The 20808-nt window shown below is 40.6% G+C and overlaps 1 protein-coding gene and 1 long non-coding RNA gene across 3 annotated transcripts; one reads left to right on the forward strand and one right to left on the reverse strand.

The window, feature by feature from the left end:
* The first annotated feature begins 1136 nt into the window (after positions 1-1136).
* On the forward strand, positions 1137-20209 carry LOC137151470 (uncharacterized). 2 transcript variants are annotated; one of them, XR_010919277.1, is made up of 3 exons: positions 1137-1257; positions 8467-9039; positions 20110-20209. It is a non-coding gene; the product is annotated as an uncharacterized lncRNA (long non-coding RNA). The 2 variants fall into 2 exon arrangements; XR_010919276.1 differs by lacking the exon at positions 20110-20209 and adding an exon at positions 13874-13957.
* Positions 6010-7246, reverse strand: LOC137151469 (P2Y purinoceptor 8-like). The gene has a single exon (XM_067545738.1). The coding sequence runs from the start codon at positions 7244-7246 to the stop codon at positions 6167-6169; it is 1080 nt and encodes a 359-aa protein (XP_067401839.1). The 3' UTR covers positions 6010-6166.
* Positions 20210-20808: the final 599 nt, after the last annotated feature.

The following is a 20808-nucleotide window of genomic DNA, read 5'->3' on the forward strand; positions in this document are numbered from 1 at the left end:
AGTCAGAGGTGGGAAAAACCACACCCCTGACCAACATAGTGACGCTAGCAAAGAGTATGTGTAGACCAGGCTGATATCTGAGAAGCTGAAAGAGGGCCATTTATCTTGAATAGCTTTATCAGAGGGACAATGAGAGCTACCAGCAGAACCATTAATGGTTAGCAATCTTTATGCCCAGCAGCCCAGATGGAGAAGGGGTTGGAGAATGGAAACTCCCAGCAGACCAAGAGAAGCAGAAAAAGGTGCCAGAAATTGCTTTTAAAAGTGAAGCAAAGGGAGCCACTGCTGTATGTGACAAAAAGGAGTCTCCCCTAGCTAGAATATGGACAGATCTTTGACTAAGCGGAGGGATGAGATCAATCTGGTGGGGAATTGCATCCAGGTGTTTGTTGTTTTGCCTAGATCTATAATGCTCTTTGTGCTGTCTAAGAGTAAGAGGTGTGTTTCAGAAGTTATTTTGCTAAACCTGTGTTCCTTACTTTGCCTGCCATGTGGTCCCTGAACAGAGTAACTTGAGAAACTAGAGATCACCCAGCTAAGTGAACTCCAGGGGGCACATGTCTAAGTAACTGAAGAAAGAGGAATAGGTAGGCTGTAGCACTGGTTTCATGGTCTAAGTGGCTGAGTCAGCAGGGTCCTACTACCAAGAGGGGTCAGACATGGAGTCTGCACTGGGGTGTGCACCTGTGTGACCCAGAGCTAGGAAGAGTGGCCAATCATTTCCCAGACCCGGAGGTCTTAGGGATTGAATGGTTCCACTCACAAGATTGGTGTTGGTTCAGAGGATGGAACTAGAACAGGTTGCAATAGTGTCATCTATAAAGCCTTTTTGCATCTGATACATTGAACAATGTACACAATATAAGTCAATACATATAGCTGAATGTATTATTTATGGCTATTTACCACTAAGGAACACCAAACACTGACAGATACTGAGAATTAATATTTATTAGCAAACTGTAATGATATGAAGCAAAAATATACTTCCATGAGTAGCTTCCATTCAGGTGAGGAAAATGTGAACATAGGTTTGTGAAGCAGAGTGTCCTTTAAGGAACATAGCTGGGGTAGCCTGGGGTGTAATCAAGGAAGCCTGAGCTACATAAATAGGCAGAGGAAGCCAAGCTAAGGAGGAGAGAGTATAAGTTATGCAGGCTGTAAAGTATGGTGGTGTATCTCAGGCTCTAGGAAAGCAGATGCAGAGATTTGGTGTTGTGGATGTTAAGTTTGGGAGTTCTGAATCACAGTCCTGAGGTGAGAACCTTATGAATTGTTTAATAGCTCCTGTCCTGAAGTCTTATTTAAAAGGGGATGTGCTAATTGTTAGTGTGCATTGATTCCTCCTTGCCCCAATCTGTTAAAGTGAATGCATTATTGCCAATAGGGGAAATTAAGGTGGGGCACCCCTGTAGGACCACACTGAGAGTGTGCAGGGATTGCCTGTGCTTTTACAAAGCTAAAGTCTTGTTTTGTGGTATTTTAAAATTTGCTTTTCAAATTTGATTGAGGAAAGTGTGTATGTTAATTCTGGCCCTGGTTTGTATAAGGAAATAACAAGTGAACAGAAATGCAAATACTCAGCCTCCAAGGTGCTTAGGAAAACAGAGGAGGCTTTAAAAGACAAAATAACCAGAAGACATAATAGAAATGGAAAACAAACACCAGTTTCTTCATACTTAGCTACCTTGCCCTGGCCTGTTACAAGTTTGGGAGTAACTCATACACTGTAAAAACACACAAAGGAAACACTCTTAAAATGTCTTTTTATGTTTATTTTATTAACTACACACAAAAAATTGCTCCAGCCATCTTCACAGCAATCATATCACAGCAAAAATATCACAGCAATCATAGCAAAACCAAGCAGAAGCATATACAATCATCCCAAAATTGAACCAACCACCCAAACTGCTGAGAAACAAAAGTTTCAACTTGCTCAGAAGTGTACATTTCCCCAGAGTGAAGGCACTGTATACAAAGGCTGCATCTACATTTCAAGTGGCAGGGGTCATTTTGAGCTTGTGTAGTACACACACTAGCCGTGATTGAGCTAGCATGCTAAAAAATATCAGTGTTGCTAAGGTGGGATGGCTAGTCTCCAAGAGTACATAGCTGGGGTCTCAGGTGGGATGGTACTTAGCATGGCTAACGTATCTTGCTGCCCTTACCACCACAGCTATGCTTAAAGCTAGCATGTGCACGTCTACCTGAGCTGGAAATTACACCTCTAGCTCAAACTGTAGATGTATCCCAGAGCTCCTCACGAACCTTCTAACATGAAGGGTGACAAGATAAAATTTTGAGGCATCCTACAAGAGAATGTTTTCAATGGTTCAAAGAACAACTCCCTAGACTGCTCTTTATGAAAACAGGAATACATTTCATAGCAAAATTACCTTCACAACACTCACTTCTGAATCCTAAAGACTATGTACATAGGGCCAGATGCTATGTTCTTCACTCAGGCAACAGCCCCATTGCCTTTAATGGGAGTTTTGCCTGAGTAAGGACTCCAAGATCTAGCCCATAGTGGTTATTTAATAGATAATGTGGTGAACAATCAACTTTCCTGGCACCTGAGTGAGACATCCTTCTGATTTATTGTCCGGTGACAGTAGAAGAAGGATGGAATGGTTTGAAGGGCTGCATGGGGACGAGGGAAACGCCATTTCCAGTCACTTGGGACGGACTTTTCTTTATTACAGAAAGACCATTTCAGCATTTCTGAAACCATAAATCTCTAAGGGTCTAATCCTGCAAAGTGTCTGCATCTTCAGACTCCCTTTGAAGTCAGTGACGGTTGAGAGCATTCAGTCCCTGGCAAGATTGGGCCCTAACTAAAGCACATCAAAAATCTGCACTAGAACTGGGAGAAATTACCAATTTTTAATTAATCAATATTTGCATGTTAAAACCCCCCTGTATATTTAAGTATGTCATCCAGTGCACAATTGTTGCCATACTGAAGTGTAGAACACAGGTTTGGTAGGAAGAATGCTGGAATTCTTGAAAGCTGATGGCTGAATGGCTCAAATAGCAAAGTGAAACCATGCGCTGCTAAACCTACAAGAATGTTTGCAAGAAATAAATAAACTCACTGAATTTCTAGTTGATGAATGTGGGATGGGTTAAAAAGAATATGCTCTGTGTCTTCTTAGACGCTGTAAGTAAATTTAAGTATATATCCATATGCTTCAAGTTGATATGTGTCTTCCCCTCTTTTGAGTATTTTTTTTTTTTTTTTTTTTTTTTTAAGTATTGTGCTTTCAGTGTGAAAATTAGTACTTTTTCTTTTCTTTTCTTTTTTCTTGTGGTGGGTGACATACCAGATAATTTCCCATATGCTTAAAGAAAGTCAATGTGCAATGTATTATTTAAAGATAAGGAGAGTTTCCATGGACTGCTTAAAAATATCACTGAGAAGTGACATAAAACACTTCAGGTGATTTTAGAACTATAGTAAATTACTAATACACATTGCTTTTCATCTTGGTTGTAATCTCTACCAGTACTTGATTATTTGACAGGGGAGGACAATAGATCAACAAAGAAAAGTGCAGAGTCCTCCACTTAGGAAGAAAGAATCCCATGCACAGCTATAGACTGGGGACCGACGAGCTGGGCAGCAGCTCTGCAGAAAAGGACCTGGGGGTAACAGTGGATAAAAAGCTGGATATGAGTCAGCAGTGTGCCCTGGTTGGCAAGAAGGCCAATGGCATATTGGGCTGCATTAGGAGGGGCATTGCTAGCAGGTCACGGGAAGTGATTATTCCCCTCTATTCGGCATTGGTGAGGCCGCATTTAGAATATTGTGTCCAGTTTTGGGCCCCCCAATACAAAAAGGATGTGGACAAGTTGGAGAGAGTCCAGCGGAGGGCAACAAAAATGATTAGGGGGCTGGAGCACAGGACTTATGAGGAGAGGCTGAGGGAACTGGGCTTGTTTAGTCTGCAAAAGAGAAGAGTGAGGGGGATTTGATAGCGGCCTTTAACTACCTGAAAGGGGGTTCTAGGGAGGATGGGGCTAGGCTGTTCTCGGTGGTGGCAGATGACAGAACAAGGAGCAACGGTCTCAAGTTGCAGGGAGGGAGGTCTAGGTTGGACATTAGGAAAAAGTTTTTTACTAGGAGGGTGGTGAAGCACTGGAATGGGTTACCTAGGGAGGTGGTGGAATCTCCATCCTTAGAGGTTTTTAAGCTGCGGCTTGACAAAGCCCTGGTTGGGATGATATAGCAGAGGTTAGTCCTGCTTTGAGCAGGGGGTTGGACTAGATGACCTCCTGAGGTCCCTTCCAACTCTAATATTCTATGATTCTATGATAGGAAAAAAACCTTATAAACACTAAAACAAGTTTTTTGGTTATCCAGTGACTATAAAAAATACAGGCTTTAGAGGACAGGTGATGCATAAGGCTAATGTATAGAACTCTTAACATTTGGATTGCTGAGTTTGAATCACACCTTAGATGAAAACGCAGATACATTTTAGTGGTCTAATTTATTACCTTTTAAATATTTTTGTCCATGTTACAAAACTACCACACAGTTCAGCATAACTGACAGTCACTGCTCAAGCCTGGCCAAATACTTGAGGCCTGATCCGATGTTCATCAATGTCAATGGTAAATTACCCGCTGAACTCACTGAGAGTTAGATCAAGACCTAGGAGATTAGCAGTGTAGCTGAGTTGGCCCCATGGTGAAGGAAAGCCTGCTTGGCTCTAACAAATGGCATTAGTGCCTCATTTTCATCAGTGTTGGAATTATGCACAATTTCAAATTTAAAAAGTAGGAAAAAAGTCTTTTGAGATTAAAAAGAAAAACTTAGATGCTGTTTTATTGTATTTCTAAGCAAGCATTCAATTACTGAGATATGAGGAGAAGCATGGTATGATGTGATATATTGGAATAGGATACTGAGAGTCTGAGCATGCCACTGCATTAATAATACATGAGTTAGCTCCAGGAAGATTGGTAAATTTCAACTATCCAGTGTCTTTCTTTCTATCTGTCTGTAAAACTTACAGTCCAGACATGTAAACTATCAAAAGCAAATGAGGTAATGCCAAGATTTAGGAGACAAATACTCAGCTTATTTATGTTGGTGTAATGCAATTGAGATCAATGGGATTACTCCTATTTACACCAGATGAGAATCTGGACCATCATCTGTACTACTTTTTCGAGGAAAGTAAATATATTGTCCATAAACTACATAAAGCAATACTCCCACTGACTGCAATGGGAGTTCTATTCAATAGAGGACCATAGAATTTGGCCCATTGTAAAACAAACAAATAAACTAAGGTAAGTGGCTGCTAGCTCAGCAATATTAGTGTAGTGGGTCATTGTGAGAAAATTGCTATGTAAGCCATTTGCACTTCACTTCCCACCTTAGAAATGTCTAGCTTTAACAATGATGCAACCCGCTCAGCAGATGGAACATTGATGTGGTTTAGGGTACTGATGTTGGTCTTTCTTTTTTACTTCATTTTATGAGATATTTTGATATATGAAATTGAAATAAATAACTATTAACCAAGCTAACCTCTTTGAAGGTTAATGTGGTTAGGTTAGGAGGTGTATAAATCAAGCGAGTGATACATAAGTATTGTGATGAGTTCACAGAGGCTACACATAAAATGGCAAGATATTGTTCACTCTTTTTCTGCAACAACACAAGAAAGAAACTGATAGCTCTGTAAACAAGTAACATATTATTTACAAAGCCAGCTTCCTGCTCCCAAGCCCACTTTAACATGATTTTCCTTTAGTCTAATAAGTGAGAGTCACTAGTATATGATTAAGCATTGAGATCTCAGAATCTGAAAGTACTTTTGGTTTGTCCTTGTTTTCCAATCACATTCAGAAGTGTTCAATGAAATTAATTCTGTCTGTGTCCTTGTTTGTCAGTTTTGTCTTGGATCACTGGACTTTTACAGGATCACTTTCTTCCTTTGATAATTTTGGTTCATGTTACTCCTCCTCTATTCCTTTCCAGCAAGAGGTTATTTTAGACATGTGTGAGATATTTGTTATTTAATGTGGTTGGACTATTGTTGCTATAGGTATAGATGTTTATCAGAACATTATTTACAAAAGATCCCTTTCTTTCTCCACTTGGGAACTTGCTACTGCCTTTCAACATCTGAGTTGAAGTCTGTAGTTAAAAAACACTTTCTTGCCTTTGCAAACATACCTTAGCTTCATCTAACCCTTCCGCATGCCCACTTGACATTGACCTGGCTGACATTGTCCTGCCAGAGAATAAGCTTTCCCTTCTGTTCTCCAGACTGTCACTGAGCAATACCTTATGACCTACCACCTGCATGAATTGCTGATAAAATTCTTTGGATGCAAAATAGTAAATGAATGGATCTATGCAGTTGTTCAGGCAACTGAGGCACAGGGTGAGCTTGTAAGCAGGGTAGAAACTCTTGTTGAAAAAGAGACGGCTGACCATGTGCACAAGTAGAATAAAGTTATTAGGGGCAAAGCACGTGATGAATACCAAGAGGACAATTCCAGCCAGGTAAATAGATCTAGTCTTCTGCCTGCTACTGTTTCTGTTAGAGGTCTGAATGAGCTTCCGAATAGTGCAAACGTAGCAGACAACAGTCACTATGAATGGGATCAGGAAGAGAAGAACAAACAGGGTGAGAAGAAAGGTTGCCCATGCTAAAGTATTGGGCAGCATGTCCCATTTGAGCACATCAAAACAAGTTATGATCCCGAGTGCTTTCACTTCATAGGTCAGATCGGTGCTTGCCAGTGGGTATAGGGCTAATAGCAAAAAGGCCCACATTCCCAAGCAGGCAGCTAGTGCATATCTCTTTCTTCTCCACTTGATTAACTTCATGGGATACACCACTCCCAAGTATCGTTCTATGCTGATACAGGTCATTGTGAGTATGGAAGAATACATGTTTGTGTAGAACATCACTGTGACTAAGCTGCAAAGGCTCTTACCAAAGATCCAGTTGTTGTTGTTGATGTGGTAGATAATCTGGAAGGGAAAGCAGCAAGCCAGCATGAGGTCTGTGACACTAAGGTTAATCATGAAGATGACTGAGGGTGTCTTGGGTTTGATGTGGCAGCAGAGCACCCAAAGTGAGAACACATTGCCCGGGAGGCTGATGAAGGCCACCAAGGAGTACACAGCTGGGAGGGTGATTGCAATAGCTCTGTTCTGAAGCATGGCCAGTGTTTCATTGTCCAGTGAGGTTTGGGACATATTTTTAACCATTATGCCAAGGAAGTTTTTGATTCTTAAAAGCCTGCTTGAGCGTATCATGAGAGTTCAGTTAAAATCTAAAGGGTAAATATAAAGAGAAGAGATATGTTAAAACAATAGTTCAGAACACATTTTTCCTGTCAATTAAATGTAAAAAATAGCATTATTTATGCTCACATTTCAATTTAGTTTTCACTAGAACTATGTCATTACATCAAAGTTTTATCTAGATTTCAGCCAAAAAAGAGAAAGGGAAATGACAGATTAAAAGTTAGCTCTGTGGTGGGGCAAGGTGGGTAAAGTAAAATCTTTTATTAGACCAACTTCTGTTAGTGAGAGAAACAAGTTTTTGAGCCACACAGAGCTCTTTCTCAAGTCTGGAAAACACTTTGAATACATTTCCCAGATCTGAAGAAGAGTGCAGTCACTGTGTAAGCTCAAAACCTTGTCTCTCTCACCAACAGAAATTGGTCCAATAAAAGATATTACCTCACTCACCTTGTCTCTTTTATATCCTGGAACTGACACAGCTATAACTGCACTGCACACAACAATGGAAGAGCTTTATGACAGACGTAATGGGCCCAGAATGAGGCCAAAGCTAATGCAGCTGACAGCGTTGAGGCCTGGGGGTTTTTCTCCTTCCTCTGCAACGTGGGGCACAGGTCACTTGCTGGTGGAGTCTCTGTACCTTGAAGTCTTTAAATCATTATTTGAGGACTTCAGTAACTCAGTCTTAGGTCAGAGGTCTATTACGGGAGTGGATGGGTGAAATTCTGTGGCCTGCATTGTGCAGAAGGTCAGACTAGATGATCATGATCCCTTCTGACCTTATAGTCTATGAGTCTATGAATCTATAATAGCATAGAGATGCCTTTAGGACCTGCTGCATCCAGCTGGTGGCAACTGTTGATGAATGTTTTATTAATTATTAGTTACTTCTCAGAGTGCCCAAAAACTTACTAGCCTTCTGCCAAAACACACTAAAATATATGACTGTTGCCCCAGAGACTTGATAAGCTAAGATCAAACAAGGGGTTACGAGGGGCTGCAAAGTCAGAAGGGAGGGGGCTGAGAGAGAACATAAGCCCTGTATGAGCCTTAAATGTCACAAATAAAAAAGTTAGCAGCTTTGTAATATTTTAACATACAATAATTCAAATATACTAAACAAAGATTTGATACTAATAAAGGTCTGTATCAAACAGATAACAGATATTATTGTCTTTCAGGTGTTTCTAGCCACAGTCTTTTTGTCATGCTAAGCAATTTGAGACACAGAACAAGGCACATGAAGATGAGGCAGAATCTACAAGAACTCAGAGAGAAGTTCCAATATGCTAATCACATGAAAAGAAATTAACACGTGTCAAGAAATAACTGCATCCCATGATCACAATTGCACAAAACCCTTTGGAACAAATTCATCGGAGCTGTAATTTTATTTGTGACAGTAGAGTTACACCAGGAATGAAACTGGCTCTCTATTTTTAAGAAGGAATTGCCAAGTCACTTCCTGACACAAAGCTGTTGAAGAAATAAAGCACGTGCAGAAGCCTCTCTCTCCACTCAGTCTGTCTATGGCTTTACAGAAAAACATTTATTATTGGCTCTGATCCAGCAAATCATTTAAATGGGTGTATAACTGAAAGCATGTGAATATAAGTTAATGTCACTGTGCTTAAATGCCTTACTGGATCAGGGCCACAGTGACTTAATACGTAAGTAGGCACTGGAAGAACAGATGACAAGAATGACTGAAATCAGAAAAGAATGTGCTTTCTCATACACTTTAAAGCTAAAAGGTAGCATTATGACCATCTCCTTTGACCTCTGCATAACACAATCAGCATTACTATCCCCATCTTAGAGAAAGGGAATTGAGGCACAAAGAAACTAAATGGCTTGCCCAAGGTCACACCAGAAATCTTTGTTAAAGCAGGGAACTGACCCCATGTCTCTTGAGGCTGAGATGATTACCCTAACCAGCAGACTATCCTTCCTCTTTGATTACTTTTCTTAAATGGATAAATTAAATGTTCTAATTACCAAAAGGCAATTGCCTGAAGTGGGTCGATCTATGTTAGTTGTCCCTTTATTGTGTCTGTGTTTGTTTAGTGTGCATATTTTCATGATTTTCTGTGCAATTTTTATGACTTCCTACCAACAACTGTCTTTTCTGTCACCTATTTAACTCTAAATTTGAGTACATGAAGTTGAAATTTAAAGTAATTGTAGTAATTTTTATGTTTAAAACCATATTAGGGTTAGAGCTAGAGTTGGATTTGTCACTGCATATTTTTCTTACCGTTGAAGACTTTTTCTTCAGTGACATCCTTCCAAAACAATTGAAATTAGTGGAATTGCATGGGTTGAATGGGGAGCATTTGTCCCAGAACTATTTTAAATTTTCAACTTTATACATAGTTTTGCCACAAAAATATTCATGTTAAAATGTCACAGTTGTGCTTGTACCTTGGTGACAGGTGCATTAGAAGAATGACTAATTAGGCAGATCAAATGACTAAGGGTTCAAATGTGGAACAGAAAAGGGAGCAAAAGTCTCATTGTCACCTCAATCTGGGTTGTAAGATATTGAAAGACAGATGTTTTAAGCAGTTAAGCTTCTTGTTTCACTATGGAGTGTTATATGGGTTGATTTATTTCAGTTAACTTCTGATGGTAAGATGGATTGAGTCTTCAGAAGCACCCTGAAGTTGTAGCATAGGAGGGCTTTCTTTCTGGTCATACTTGTCTCCAGCCAGGCACATCCAAATACCATAGCTCTCTGTAGCTTAAGAAAAGTCAGATTTTTCTTCTGAGTTGTGGCATTAAGTAAAGATGACCTCTTGCATGTTAGTTCCAGTGACAGGAGCTGTGCTTTCCCCCCCGCCCCCTCCAAGCGGCAGCCAAATGTAAAACACACAATAAAAGTAATACCCCACCCAAATGACTAAAAATAGAACAAAGATGGGACTGTGGGGCTTTTTGTCATAGAAGGGTAACACTAAGTCTACTTTCCTTATATGAAAGTGCTAAATAAAACAGATGGCTTTCCTCTCACACATTTGCTCTCTTCCTCTTAATACAATCACCAAGTACACATGTGAAAATTATAACTGACACAACAAATACTCAGTCTTTGGTGAATCTACCACATTTTTGAGTTCAGGTTTGGATTGGATTCTGTCTAAGCCTATTTAAACCTAATAAGATTTCACACTGACAAGATCTAGCACCATCTCTCCCTCACTCCCAAGGAATCCACAGCTCCTCGGTAATGGGACCTGGACACTTGCTGCTAGGTATCCTTATAGGTCTGTCTCACCTCCTATACCTCTGAGATGGAAATCATCTGAGAGGAGTGGAGTATTAGAGACATCCTGTTTTTCTATAACAAGATAGCACAAGATATTATTTACTTTTCCGGTAATATCGCTGATTCTGATCATCAAAGGAAAGTGAAAGCTTGAGATCAGGTAGTAGAATGCCTTTCAATTTACTTTTATTCTATAAGACATTTATTACAACCTGATAAAATAAATACATTGAACTAAATAGAAAAGCGTATACTTTAAGCAACAGAGCAGACTTTTCATTAGTTGGTTATGTATTGAGGACATTGTTCCATCCCTGGAAAACAGGGTGATTGGTTAAAAATAAGCAAGCAAGGACAAAACATAAGGAAAATCACACAGATGGTAAATATTCAGATGAGGATTTAATTCTACATGGACCCTCTGGATCACTAGGTTGGTGACGTGGCATTTGGCCATCAATAAGGCACAGTATTCCAGCTGAATGAATTTGCTTTTCTGATTGTGTGTGTGAGGAAGATGGAGAAGCTGCGAGGAGAGGTACTGGGCTGTAAGGAGAGTTAGAAATGCTCGGTAGATAACTAGGTAGAGCAAGGGTTTTTCAAAGGAGAAAAAAAGAAGAAAGGAGCCTCATTATCATGTCTCAGTTTCTGTTCCTGAAATATTGTATTGTGTGCTTAAAACATTTAAATACATGCTTAAGTCCCATTGAACTAAAGAATGTGTTTATGTGCTTTGTTGAATAAGGATAAACATACACATGTGCTTTACTGAAACAGGGCCTTAATAACTGGCAAGTGCTCCTTCATTGTAATAATCTGATTCTGCTAAATTTAAGTTCTGGGGTGAAGACTGAGATATTAATTGCAAATAAACTCAAAGGAAGAGGTGTTTGTTAGCTCAGGGTTTGGCTATTGCAAAGTTACTAAGGCTCCATCTCCACTGGGAAAAAAAAAAAAAGATGTGTTTTCACATGGAGATAGCTATCTTGATGTAAAATACTAGGGAGAAAAGGCATTATATTTTTTACATTGATTATTCACATGACTATACAGAGCTATACCCCCTAAATGAGGGATATAGGGTTGACCTAGTCTACCTATAGAAATAGAAATGACCTGTGCCTTGTTTACACTAGCGTTTTACATTGATAGTTATCTCAATGTGAAAATACACTATTTCTGCAGCAAAGACATAGCCGTAGCCAGAGAAAGCTGCCATAGGGATCTTGAATCTAAGCTTTTTCTTCCATAATCTGGGATAGCCACAAGCTGCAGTGATTGCTTTTCCTACTTAATATGTCTGTGGTTTTGCATTATTGCAATGTGCTTTTTTTCCTAAAATCTCATCTTCTGTTTTGTCTGCCAGGACTTCTGCGGTAGCTCTCAAATTATGGAGCTGATCTGAGAGAGAGGGCTGAACATATGATTATTGTTTCCTTTTCTGTTTTCTCATCCTTTTAATTTGTCACTGAGTTTTTCCTGTTTAAATTTAAACAAGTAAGAAGAAAGCAGGATTGTAAATGGTTTCTTGTTTTACAAATTTATTACTGTTTTCATGTGTTAAAGTTTTCTTTTCCAATTTCTGAGTCCTCTGTATGTCCCCATATGTTCCAACAGCAGAGAGAACACAGGCCCAGTTAAGGCAGCTCTCAGAGGCAGGAGATGGGAGTTTCTTTCATGTTTATTTCTTTGTGCTGTGGTTATAGAAAAGGAGGAATCCTCTGAAAGAATCACTTCCCTCATTGCCTTCTTCACAGCATAGTCACTAAGGCCCTGATCCAAAAAGGTAGGAAGTTGTTGGGGAAAGATAGGCATTCATTTACCTAACTCTCATGCAGGGCCTGATCTGGTAGTTGTGCTCAGAGGCCCCCTACTGCATTGGGTTCCAGGCAAAATCTGATAGCAGCAGAAGATGGTGCCCATCTTATATCTTTTAGCCCAGTGGTTAGAGCATTCACCTGCGCTGCAGGAGACTGTTCCACTGTGGATAAATATTTAAATAGTTTTTGGGCCAGAAAGAGAGAGGAAGAGTGAGAATAATGCTCTAGGCTGGTGATTTGGGCACCCACATGGGAGACCTAGGGGCCAGTGCCCCTCCTCCAATGACCCTTTCGTTATTTATCCACACTGGAACAGCTTCAACAGGAGGGACTGACTTCATGTCCAACTATCTCATTGGTCAGTGGTTGGCACCCTCTTCTGAGACCCTGTACAATTCCTTTCTTCCCATTAGCCATAGAGGGAATTGAACCTGGGTATCCCACATCCCAGATGAGTGCTCTGACCCCAGGGCTAAAAGTTAGTAGGTGGGCACCACCTCCAGGTACTTTGTGTGGAGTGAGACAGGCACCTAACTCACTTCTACAAGAAACTACTTGAGTCCAGGAAGTGGGTTCCCGTTCATGGATCACTAACCAGAGAGAGATGCCTCTCTGGAGTTAGGCACCGTTCTTGGAGAGAGAGAGAGAGCCACAGGGCTTAGTGCACACTCCTGTCATTGGCGTTTCCCACTGGCTAGCTTAGCTGGTTCCCTGCCTAGCATGCTGGATTTTGTGGATCACATTCTAAAGCTCCTATCTCTCCCTGTTCATTGTATACAAATGTGTTCCTGTGATTTTCTAGGCATCTAAAAGTTATGCACTGTTATACTCAGTGTCACAATGCCTCGGTCCCTTTTGTGGATCTGGGCCCAAGCCTTCTCTGAACTAATCATGCTGTTTTATACTGGGGCATCTCCTGCCATCTGCTTTCCACTGTTTCCTAATGCCTGAGGTACTTTTGAAAGTGCCTCTGCAGCAATCAAGGCACAATTTTTGCTCACCGAGCATGTGGTTGTATTATCATAGGGGCATACCTCTTAATTTTCATCAATTCTTGCCTCGCTTCCCTTTTAAAAAATACCCCCAAATTATGCACAGTTGCCAATTCTGCCTTCTGTGCGCATGCCTGTGGATTCAGATTTGCACTTCTGAAAATGTAATCCTGAATCGTTACATCATTTCTGATCTACTATGTTTTGGCCTTTGAAGAATGAAAACAAAATCATAGTTCTTATTTTTCATTACATTCTCAATGTAAAATCCTAGTGAAGATGGACAAGACACTATAGTTTTTACTTCAAGGTAGGCACTTAGGGTAAGATCCTGCTGTGGCTCTAGGGTTGACCTCAATTAGCTAAGCCAAGATAAAACTACCTGTGCCTTGTCTCCACTAGGATTCTACACTGAGTTAGCTATCTCAAATGATCCTGAGGTGAAAACACACTTGTTTCTTTCAATGAAAACATATGTATAAATGTCATCAATTCCCTTGTATTACAGACTTCAGACATGTAAAAGACTGAGCTCACTGAATACACCAGTTCAAGAACAATCACCCACATTTGCAAGAGAACTATATGTCCATCAAATAAAGAGCATTTCACTTATCACAAAGTGCTGATTTATCTTATTTTCTCCAATGTGAGAAACTGTAAAAGGACAGATTTGCAAGAGCCAGTCAAAAAGGTCGTCTTAGGTGTGAAATCTACTCGCATCTAAAAGGAAAAAAATACCACAAGACAATTCTGTGTTAATCTGTGAGACTAGCTAAGGAGTTTTATTAACTGTAAACAGATAGCTTTTTGCTTCCTGTGTCTTTTCTGGATTTCTTAACATGCTTCATGAGTCTGTGTTCACAGAACACTATCACACAGAGTTCTTCTCAATAGAATCATAGAAAATTAGAGTTGGAAGGGACCTCAGGAGGTCATTTAGTCCAACCCCCTGCTCAAAGCAGGACTAACCTCAGCTATATCATCCCAGCCAGGGCTTTGTCAAGCCGCATCTTAAAAATCTCTAAAGATGAAGATTCCACCACCTCCCTAGGTAACCCACTCTAGTGCTTCACCACCCTCCTAGTGAAAGACTTTTTCCTAATGTCCAACCTAGATCTCCCCCACTTGAGACCATTGCTCCTTGTTCTGTCACCTAAGGAAATATTTTTTTTTTAATTTCTACCTTTGCTAACGTCGGAGCAGGTCTACACTAGAGGCACTACATCAGCACAGTTGCCTCAGTGCAGCTGCGCCGCAGTAGCGTGTCTGGTGATAATGCTGTATGCCAACAGGGGAGCGCTCTCCCGTCAGCATAATTACTCCACCTCCATGAGAGGCAGAAGTTACATTGGCAGGAAAGCGTTTCCCACTGAAATAGCGTCAGTGTGGACAACACTTAGGTTGCTGTAATTTATGTTGCTGTGGGGCAGTGGTGTCTTTTTCACACCTCTGAGCGACGTAAGTTAGATTGACTTAAGCGGTAGTGTAAACCTGCCATGAGTCAGCAATGCTGGGAGCTCCGCTGGTGTTAGCAACATTGAGAGCCCTAATCTAGAAAAGGATCCCCTGGCCACAGCCATCGTATACATCATGTCAATTAAATCTGCTCAGAACCAGTCCACCAAAATGGTCTTAAAAATGAGCCTTGTGTTCATTAAGGGCCAGAACCTCAGCTGGTGTCAGTAGACAAAGCTCTAATTTAAATGTCGCCACTTGAGCTAGGTTGATTTACACCTGCTGAGGATCTGGCTCAAGGACTCCAAATGTTTCTGGGAGACATTTTTAGAAAATTGTCTTAGACCTTGATAATATTTAAAGGTTCACCAGTTTGATTTTTGGAGTAAACACTCAATTAGTTAAACTAATGCAAAATTTTGTGTGCACACCCTCAATCTGATTGAAACCTGACTCATAAAGCTAAAATGATATTGGTTTCAGTCAAATTAAAGGTCCACACAAGATTTTGCATCAGTTCCAGTGAATCAGTTGCACATTTTGGCCTTGTCTACATGCACAGAAGCTGCAACTTTGTCGCTTAGGACTTGTCTACACACTGCAGCAATATGCACTATGGGGGCATGATTTCTAAAGCACACTAATAGACTGCACACTAACTATTCCATGTAGACCCTGCTGGTGCACTCTAAAAGTTCCCTAGTGTTTTCAAACACTACGTTAAAGCGCACTAGGGAACTTTTAGTGAACACTAGTAAGGTCTTCCTGGACTGATTAATGCTCAACACATTAGTGCACTTTAGAAATCACACTCCCGCAGTGTGCATTGCACTGTGCAAACAAGTCCTACAATGGATTTTAAATGGATTTAACTAAACCAGTGCAAAAACTGCAGTGTGGATGGTCTTATTTCAGGAATGGCTTATTTCAGTTTATCTTAAACTGATGATTTAAACTAAACTGAAAATAGCCACCCAAGCCCAAATAATAATGTCCACAGAGTAGTTTGCACCTGTTTAACTAAAGTGGTTTCAGTTCACCTCCAAGGTGAAACGGGTACAACTTTCTCATGTGGTCAAGTCCTTAGTTAAACTGGCGCAACTTTAAATATAGACAAGTATAGTCATTGTTGCTTTAGTGTAGTCAAAACTTGTGTAGTGATTTACATCTGTGAAAAGTGGGTGTAAAACACTACCAAGAAGAGTGGCAGAATTTTATACCTACTTTACACTCAGGTCTAAATACTAAAATCTAACTTTTATATTGTGTTTTTCATCTGTAGATCCCATTTAACGGAGGGGGAAATGAGGCACCTAGAGTGCAAGTAACTTGCCCCAGGTCAGCCCACAGGCCAGCATCTTCTGAGTCCCCATTGAGTGCTCCCAAATGATCACACAGAGTGCATGGTAGTGGAGAACCAGTCCCCAAGGGCTCATTTGTGCCCTATAAAGTGGCTAGGGGAAATGCAGAACTATCCTGCTCCAGGGGGAACTCCAGTAGAGATTTAGAATGATACTGAATTAACTACACCCAAAGAGGTGTTATAAGAATAAATCTGATAATGATTAGACAGTACTTTGACAATGCAGAGTACTATATCAGTGCTAAGTTTAATGTATTAATGGGTTTCCGTTAGTATTAAATCTTTTGAGTACTATACCCAAGATCAACAGACTATGGCTTCCTGTCTGTGATCACTCCCAAGCACTAGTGATTGCATCAGCTGATTGTGGTGAAATCAAGAGGAAGATGTACAGTTTTTCATTTCCCTTATGACCTGACTTGCCTCGGACAGGAAATTAGTGACGGTTTGTTTGCTGAGGGTGCCTGTCGCTAATATAAGAAGACACTTCTATGAACTCCTCAAAATTCAGGAAAAATTCCACCCACAATTTTATATTTACTCTGTAGACTTATGATTAGTATTCAGATGTGTACATTTCCCAATTTAAATGTACAGATTCTTTTTTCTCTCACATAGTTCTGTGAAACTCTTGCCAAGCACTTCCTCGCCTATTCAGCCCACTGAAGAATCCAGCCAGACCCACAAACAACTTTAAAAGTTTATCTTCACAAATAGAAAACTCACATATAAAAGACATTTGCTTTCTTTTTCTCTTTTCTGTGAATTAAGGATATGGCAGGACGTTACTCGTGCTGTTCAGTTTAAGATAACGATGGAGTGTTGTCAGCATTTTTAGTGCTGAAGGTTCCAGGTTCAGTCTGCACTGATGACTTTGGTGCCACCGGAGGTAGAACTTGAACTCCTGTGAACCTTAGCTGCTTGGGAGAATATATACAATACAGTAGCCTAGTGTGTATAAATTAGGTCTCCCCCTAGTTGCTTATACATCCCAGTGCCTATACAACTTCCTACTATCTCACCTATGAAAGAGAGCTTTTTTTTTAGACCTAGTGGTAGATACCTGTGAGCGGAAGGGCCTGTGTATGATCGATCCCCACTGAGTGGACACACATTGTTTCATTATAATTTTTATTCCAGTGAAATCTATACATTAGATTTCTCAGGACAAGGACCATCTTTTTATGATGTGTTTATACAGTGCCCAACACAGTGGGGTTGTGACCGTTAAGTGATACAAGGATAACAATAACAAAGAGACTATCTTTATTAGGGAAGATACCACCTAACATATCCCTAAACACGAGTACAATACTACTCTATAATTATTAGAGGACTGATATGGTTTTTTGTGTCCTGTCTAGCTAACAGAGCTAGAATATTATGGGATATCTCAGCCAGTTCTGTCTGGTCTTGAGTTGGAAAATAAACCCAGTCTAGGTGTGTTTACATCTCCCTGTGTCCCTGTCTGCTGGTTTCTCTCTGAGTGCAAGTAACTTCCAAGTATCCAAACATGACAAGAACTATCTCAGTTAAATAGCCAATTGTTGTTAATTCCTGGAGGGAGCTTTTCAGACAGGTTTCACTTTATTAATAATACAAAAATCTTTAAGGTTTTGTTTCTGACTAATAGTAAGCATTGGCAGACCTGTGTTTCATACTCACCACCTATATTTAACCATGGATCCTAGTGAAGGCTGATACTTATCTGTTCAGTAATAGTGTTGCTATAATTGTAGAAGTGAGCACTGTATCAATTTGTATAGAACTATTCTTGATTTATAACTATGTATAAATCCTCCTTAAAGGCTGGAATGTATTTGTCTTAACAAATTTCTGCTTTATTTTGTGCGTGACAATTTTCTGTACTACAACTACATGGTTTTGCCTTTGTTTTTTTAAAACACAGCTGTTGTCAGCTGACTGAGAAACAAGGCTTTTATGTATGTGGTGTTGTTGTAGCTGTGTTGCTTCCAGGATATTAGAGAGACAGGGTAGGTGAGAGACTAGTGTTCGAGGTTACACAGAGGACAGTCTGAGTTAGTTTCCCAGACCTGAAGAAGAGCTCTATGTAAGCTGCAAAGCTTGTCTCTCTAACCAACAGAATTTGGTCCAATAAAAGGTATTACCTCACCTAGTTTTTCTCCCTAAGGTTTTTTTATGTGGCACTTTAGCAAGGAGGCCCTGATCCTGGAAAGATGTTCACATGTGCTAAACTTAGGCATGTGAATAATCCCAACAGAGTTAATGGGGCAGATCCTCAGCTGGTGTAAATAGTCATACCTCCATTGAAGTTATGAGTCTATGACAGTTTATACCAGCTGAGGATCTGCTCCAGTGGATTACCCATGTGCATAAAGGTAAGTATGCACGTAAGGGCCTTTCATTACCTTTCATTATTCATTCATTCTGTGTTTAGATCTTTCACAGACTTTCCTTTCTTCTTTGTGTAAGCAAGATCTGAGTGGCCCTCCCCTACTTAGCCAGCTGAAAAGGGGGGGGGGGGCACTTTATTTGCATGGACTCTGTATTTGCATGTGTACAATTAAGTTTTCAGCATGACTGCACTGTATCTGTGTAAGCACACCTAGGTGCTGAGCATGATGGAAAATAGTCTGGTATTGGGTTACAAATCACTTTTGTGTTAACTGCAGGGGTAATGAAATGTTGTCCTCCGATTGTATGTACAACAGGCAGCAGAACTGTCCTTAGTCTGTTCTGATGAAAGATTCACTCTCATCCTCACAGAACTTAAGGAAAGTTGCATACAGATGCTAAAGCATTGTAAGAGCAGGGGGGGAGGTCACTATTCTGAGGCTGCATGAGCCCTGACAAAGGGCTACCCTCAGGCATGGATTGACTGTCTCCTCCCACAGTTAAGAGGTAGAACTAATGATTCCTCTTCTAGTCTTTTTGTTTTGTTAAAAAGCAGGGATTGCTTGCAGCTAGATTTGTCTGTCTGAGAGGAACCCCGGGACTCAGAGCAGTGACAGAGCTCCCTTGTCAGCAGGGGGGACCTTTCCTCTCCTATTGCCTCTCCTATTCCTGTGGATTGAGAGCTGAAATCAGTGGAAGCTGAAATTCACTTGAACAGCAATTGCTGGGAAACCCCAAAAAACTGACAGCAGCAGAGGGGGTCCGCAGGCAGCAGGAGCCAGCAGTTGGTGCCCGCAAGTGGTGGGAGTCAGCAGCAGTCGGGGCCCACAGGCAGCAGGTACAGCAAGCCTGCGTTCAGCAGGAGCCAGCAGAAGGGACTGGCTGAGCCCCACAACTGAGAGGTGGACATTGCAACTACGATGGTCAGTAGGGCAGGAGAAAACAAGAAGGGAAAGGCATGTACTCTGGGGTGGGGTGGGTTCAGCTCATTAGGTTCATGAATTCTGTTTGCACTGTTTTCCCAACCCAGTACTGTTACAGCCTTCCTGTTATTAAAAGGTTTACTTTCTACACTCAGACTCCGTGCTTGTGAGAGAGGAAGTATTGCCCCTTTGGGGCGCCCAGGGGATACTGTGTGATGTCCTAGGTGACTGGGTAGAGGCTTGAACCTGGCCCTTTGCTGCTGCCAGCTCTGTCTGGCAGAAAGGTTACATGTGTATTTGCTAGAGTATTTCACAAGTTGCTTCAGACACTTGAAGAACTATATCTGGGTCATGCCTTTAGCCCAGAACAGTTGCCTTTAGCTCAGAATTTATTCTGACATCAAAACAAGAGAAAATTAAGCATCAGGAAAAAATGGTTTGCAGTTATACACCACAATCTGTGTATAAAATCAAAGGATGGCATCTGTCTGACTTCTAAATATAGATCCGATTGAGCTCTGCCCGAAGCCCATAACTGTTTTTCCACTGCCTGCAATGGGGGAAACACTGAGCCTCCTATTTGAATATAAATCAATCTAATTAAACATTGTTTGTTTCTTGCAGATCAAAGGCACTCTCAAATAGTTGTGTGTGAAAAAACAATCGACACAAAATTGGAGCCTCAAAAAGGGTTTTGTCTACCTAACATTGATCACTTTTATGCGTTCTCTCCATATTTTTAACCGATTTAAGATGTATCTCTTAATCCTGTAATGAAAACTCAAAAGAAAATATAACAAGACATGCTTTTTACATGCTGGCTGTTAGTAATTGTCCAACACATGTTTCTTACCATTCATTCACAGTTTACCTGTGACTACTTTACAGAATCCAAAAATGCCTCCTCTTTATTTTCCTCAAGGTAAACTCCTGGCATATAGGCCAAATGTACCCAGTCAGTGTATGCCTCAGGCTAACACATGAATTAAAAATTATTCTACCGTCTCGTCAACCATCAAGGTAAGCCAAAAAACACCAGAACTAGCTACAAAGTGCTATTACTATAGTCCATGTGCAGGAGCCTGTGAGCCTGGTGAGATGTGAAGTGAGCTGAACTAGTCAATTTTCTTTTGTATCTAATGCTGTTGCTGGAGAGGAAAATTGCCCAGGCTCCTTCCGTAGAAGCTTTGCTGCATGCAGAAGGAATCTGTCTATTCCTAATCAGATTCCCGATGGATGAGAAAGAGAAAGACCAGCTAAGAGAAATCTATTAGCACGCTCATCTTCTGCACTCTCTGACATGTGGAGCACTTCTGAGGCAAT

The sequence above is a fragment of the Emydura macquarii genome, unplaced genomic scaffold, assembly GCF_026122565.2.
Source record: "Emydura macquarii macquarii isolate MOO-44397 ecotype Brisbane River unplaced genomic scaffold, CSIRO-AGI_Emac_v2 contig_1070, whole genome shotgun sequence".
Lineage (NCBI taxonomy): Eukaryota > Metazoa > Chordata > Testudines > Chelidae > Emydura > Emydura macquarii.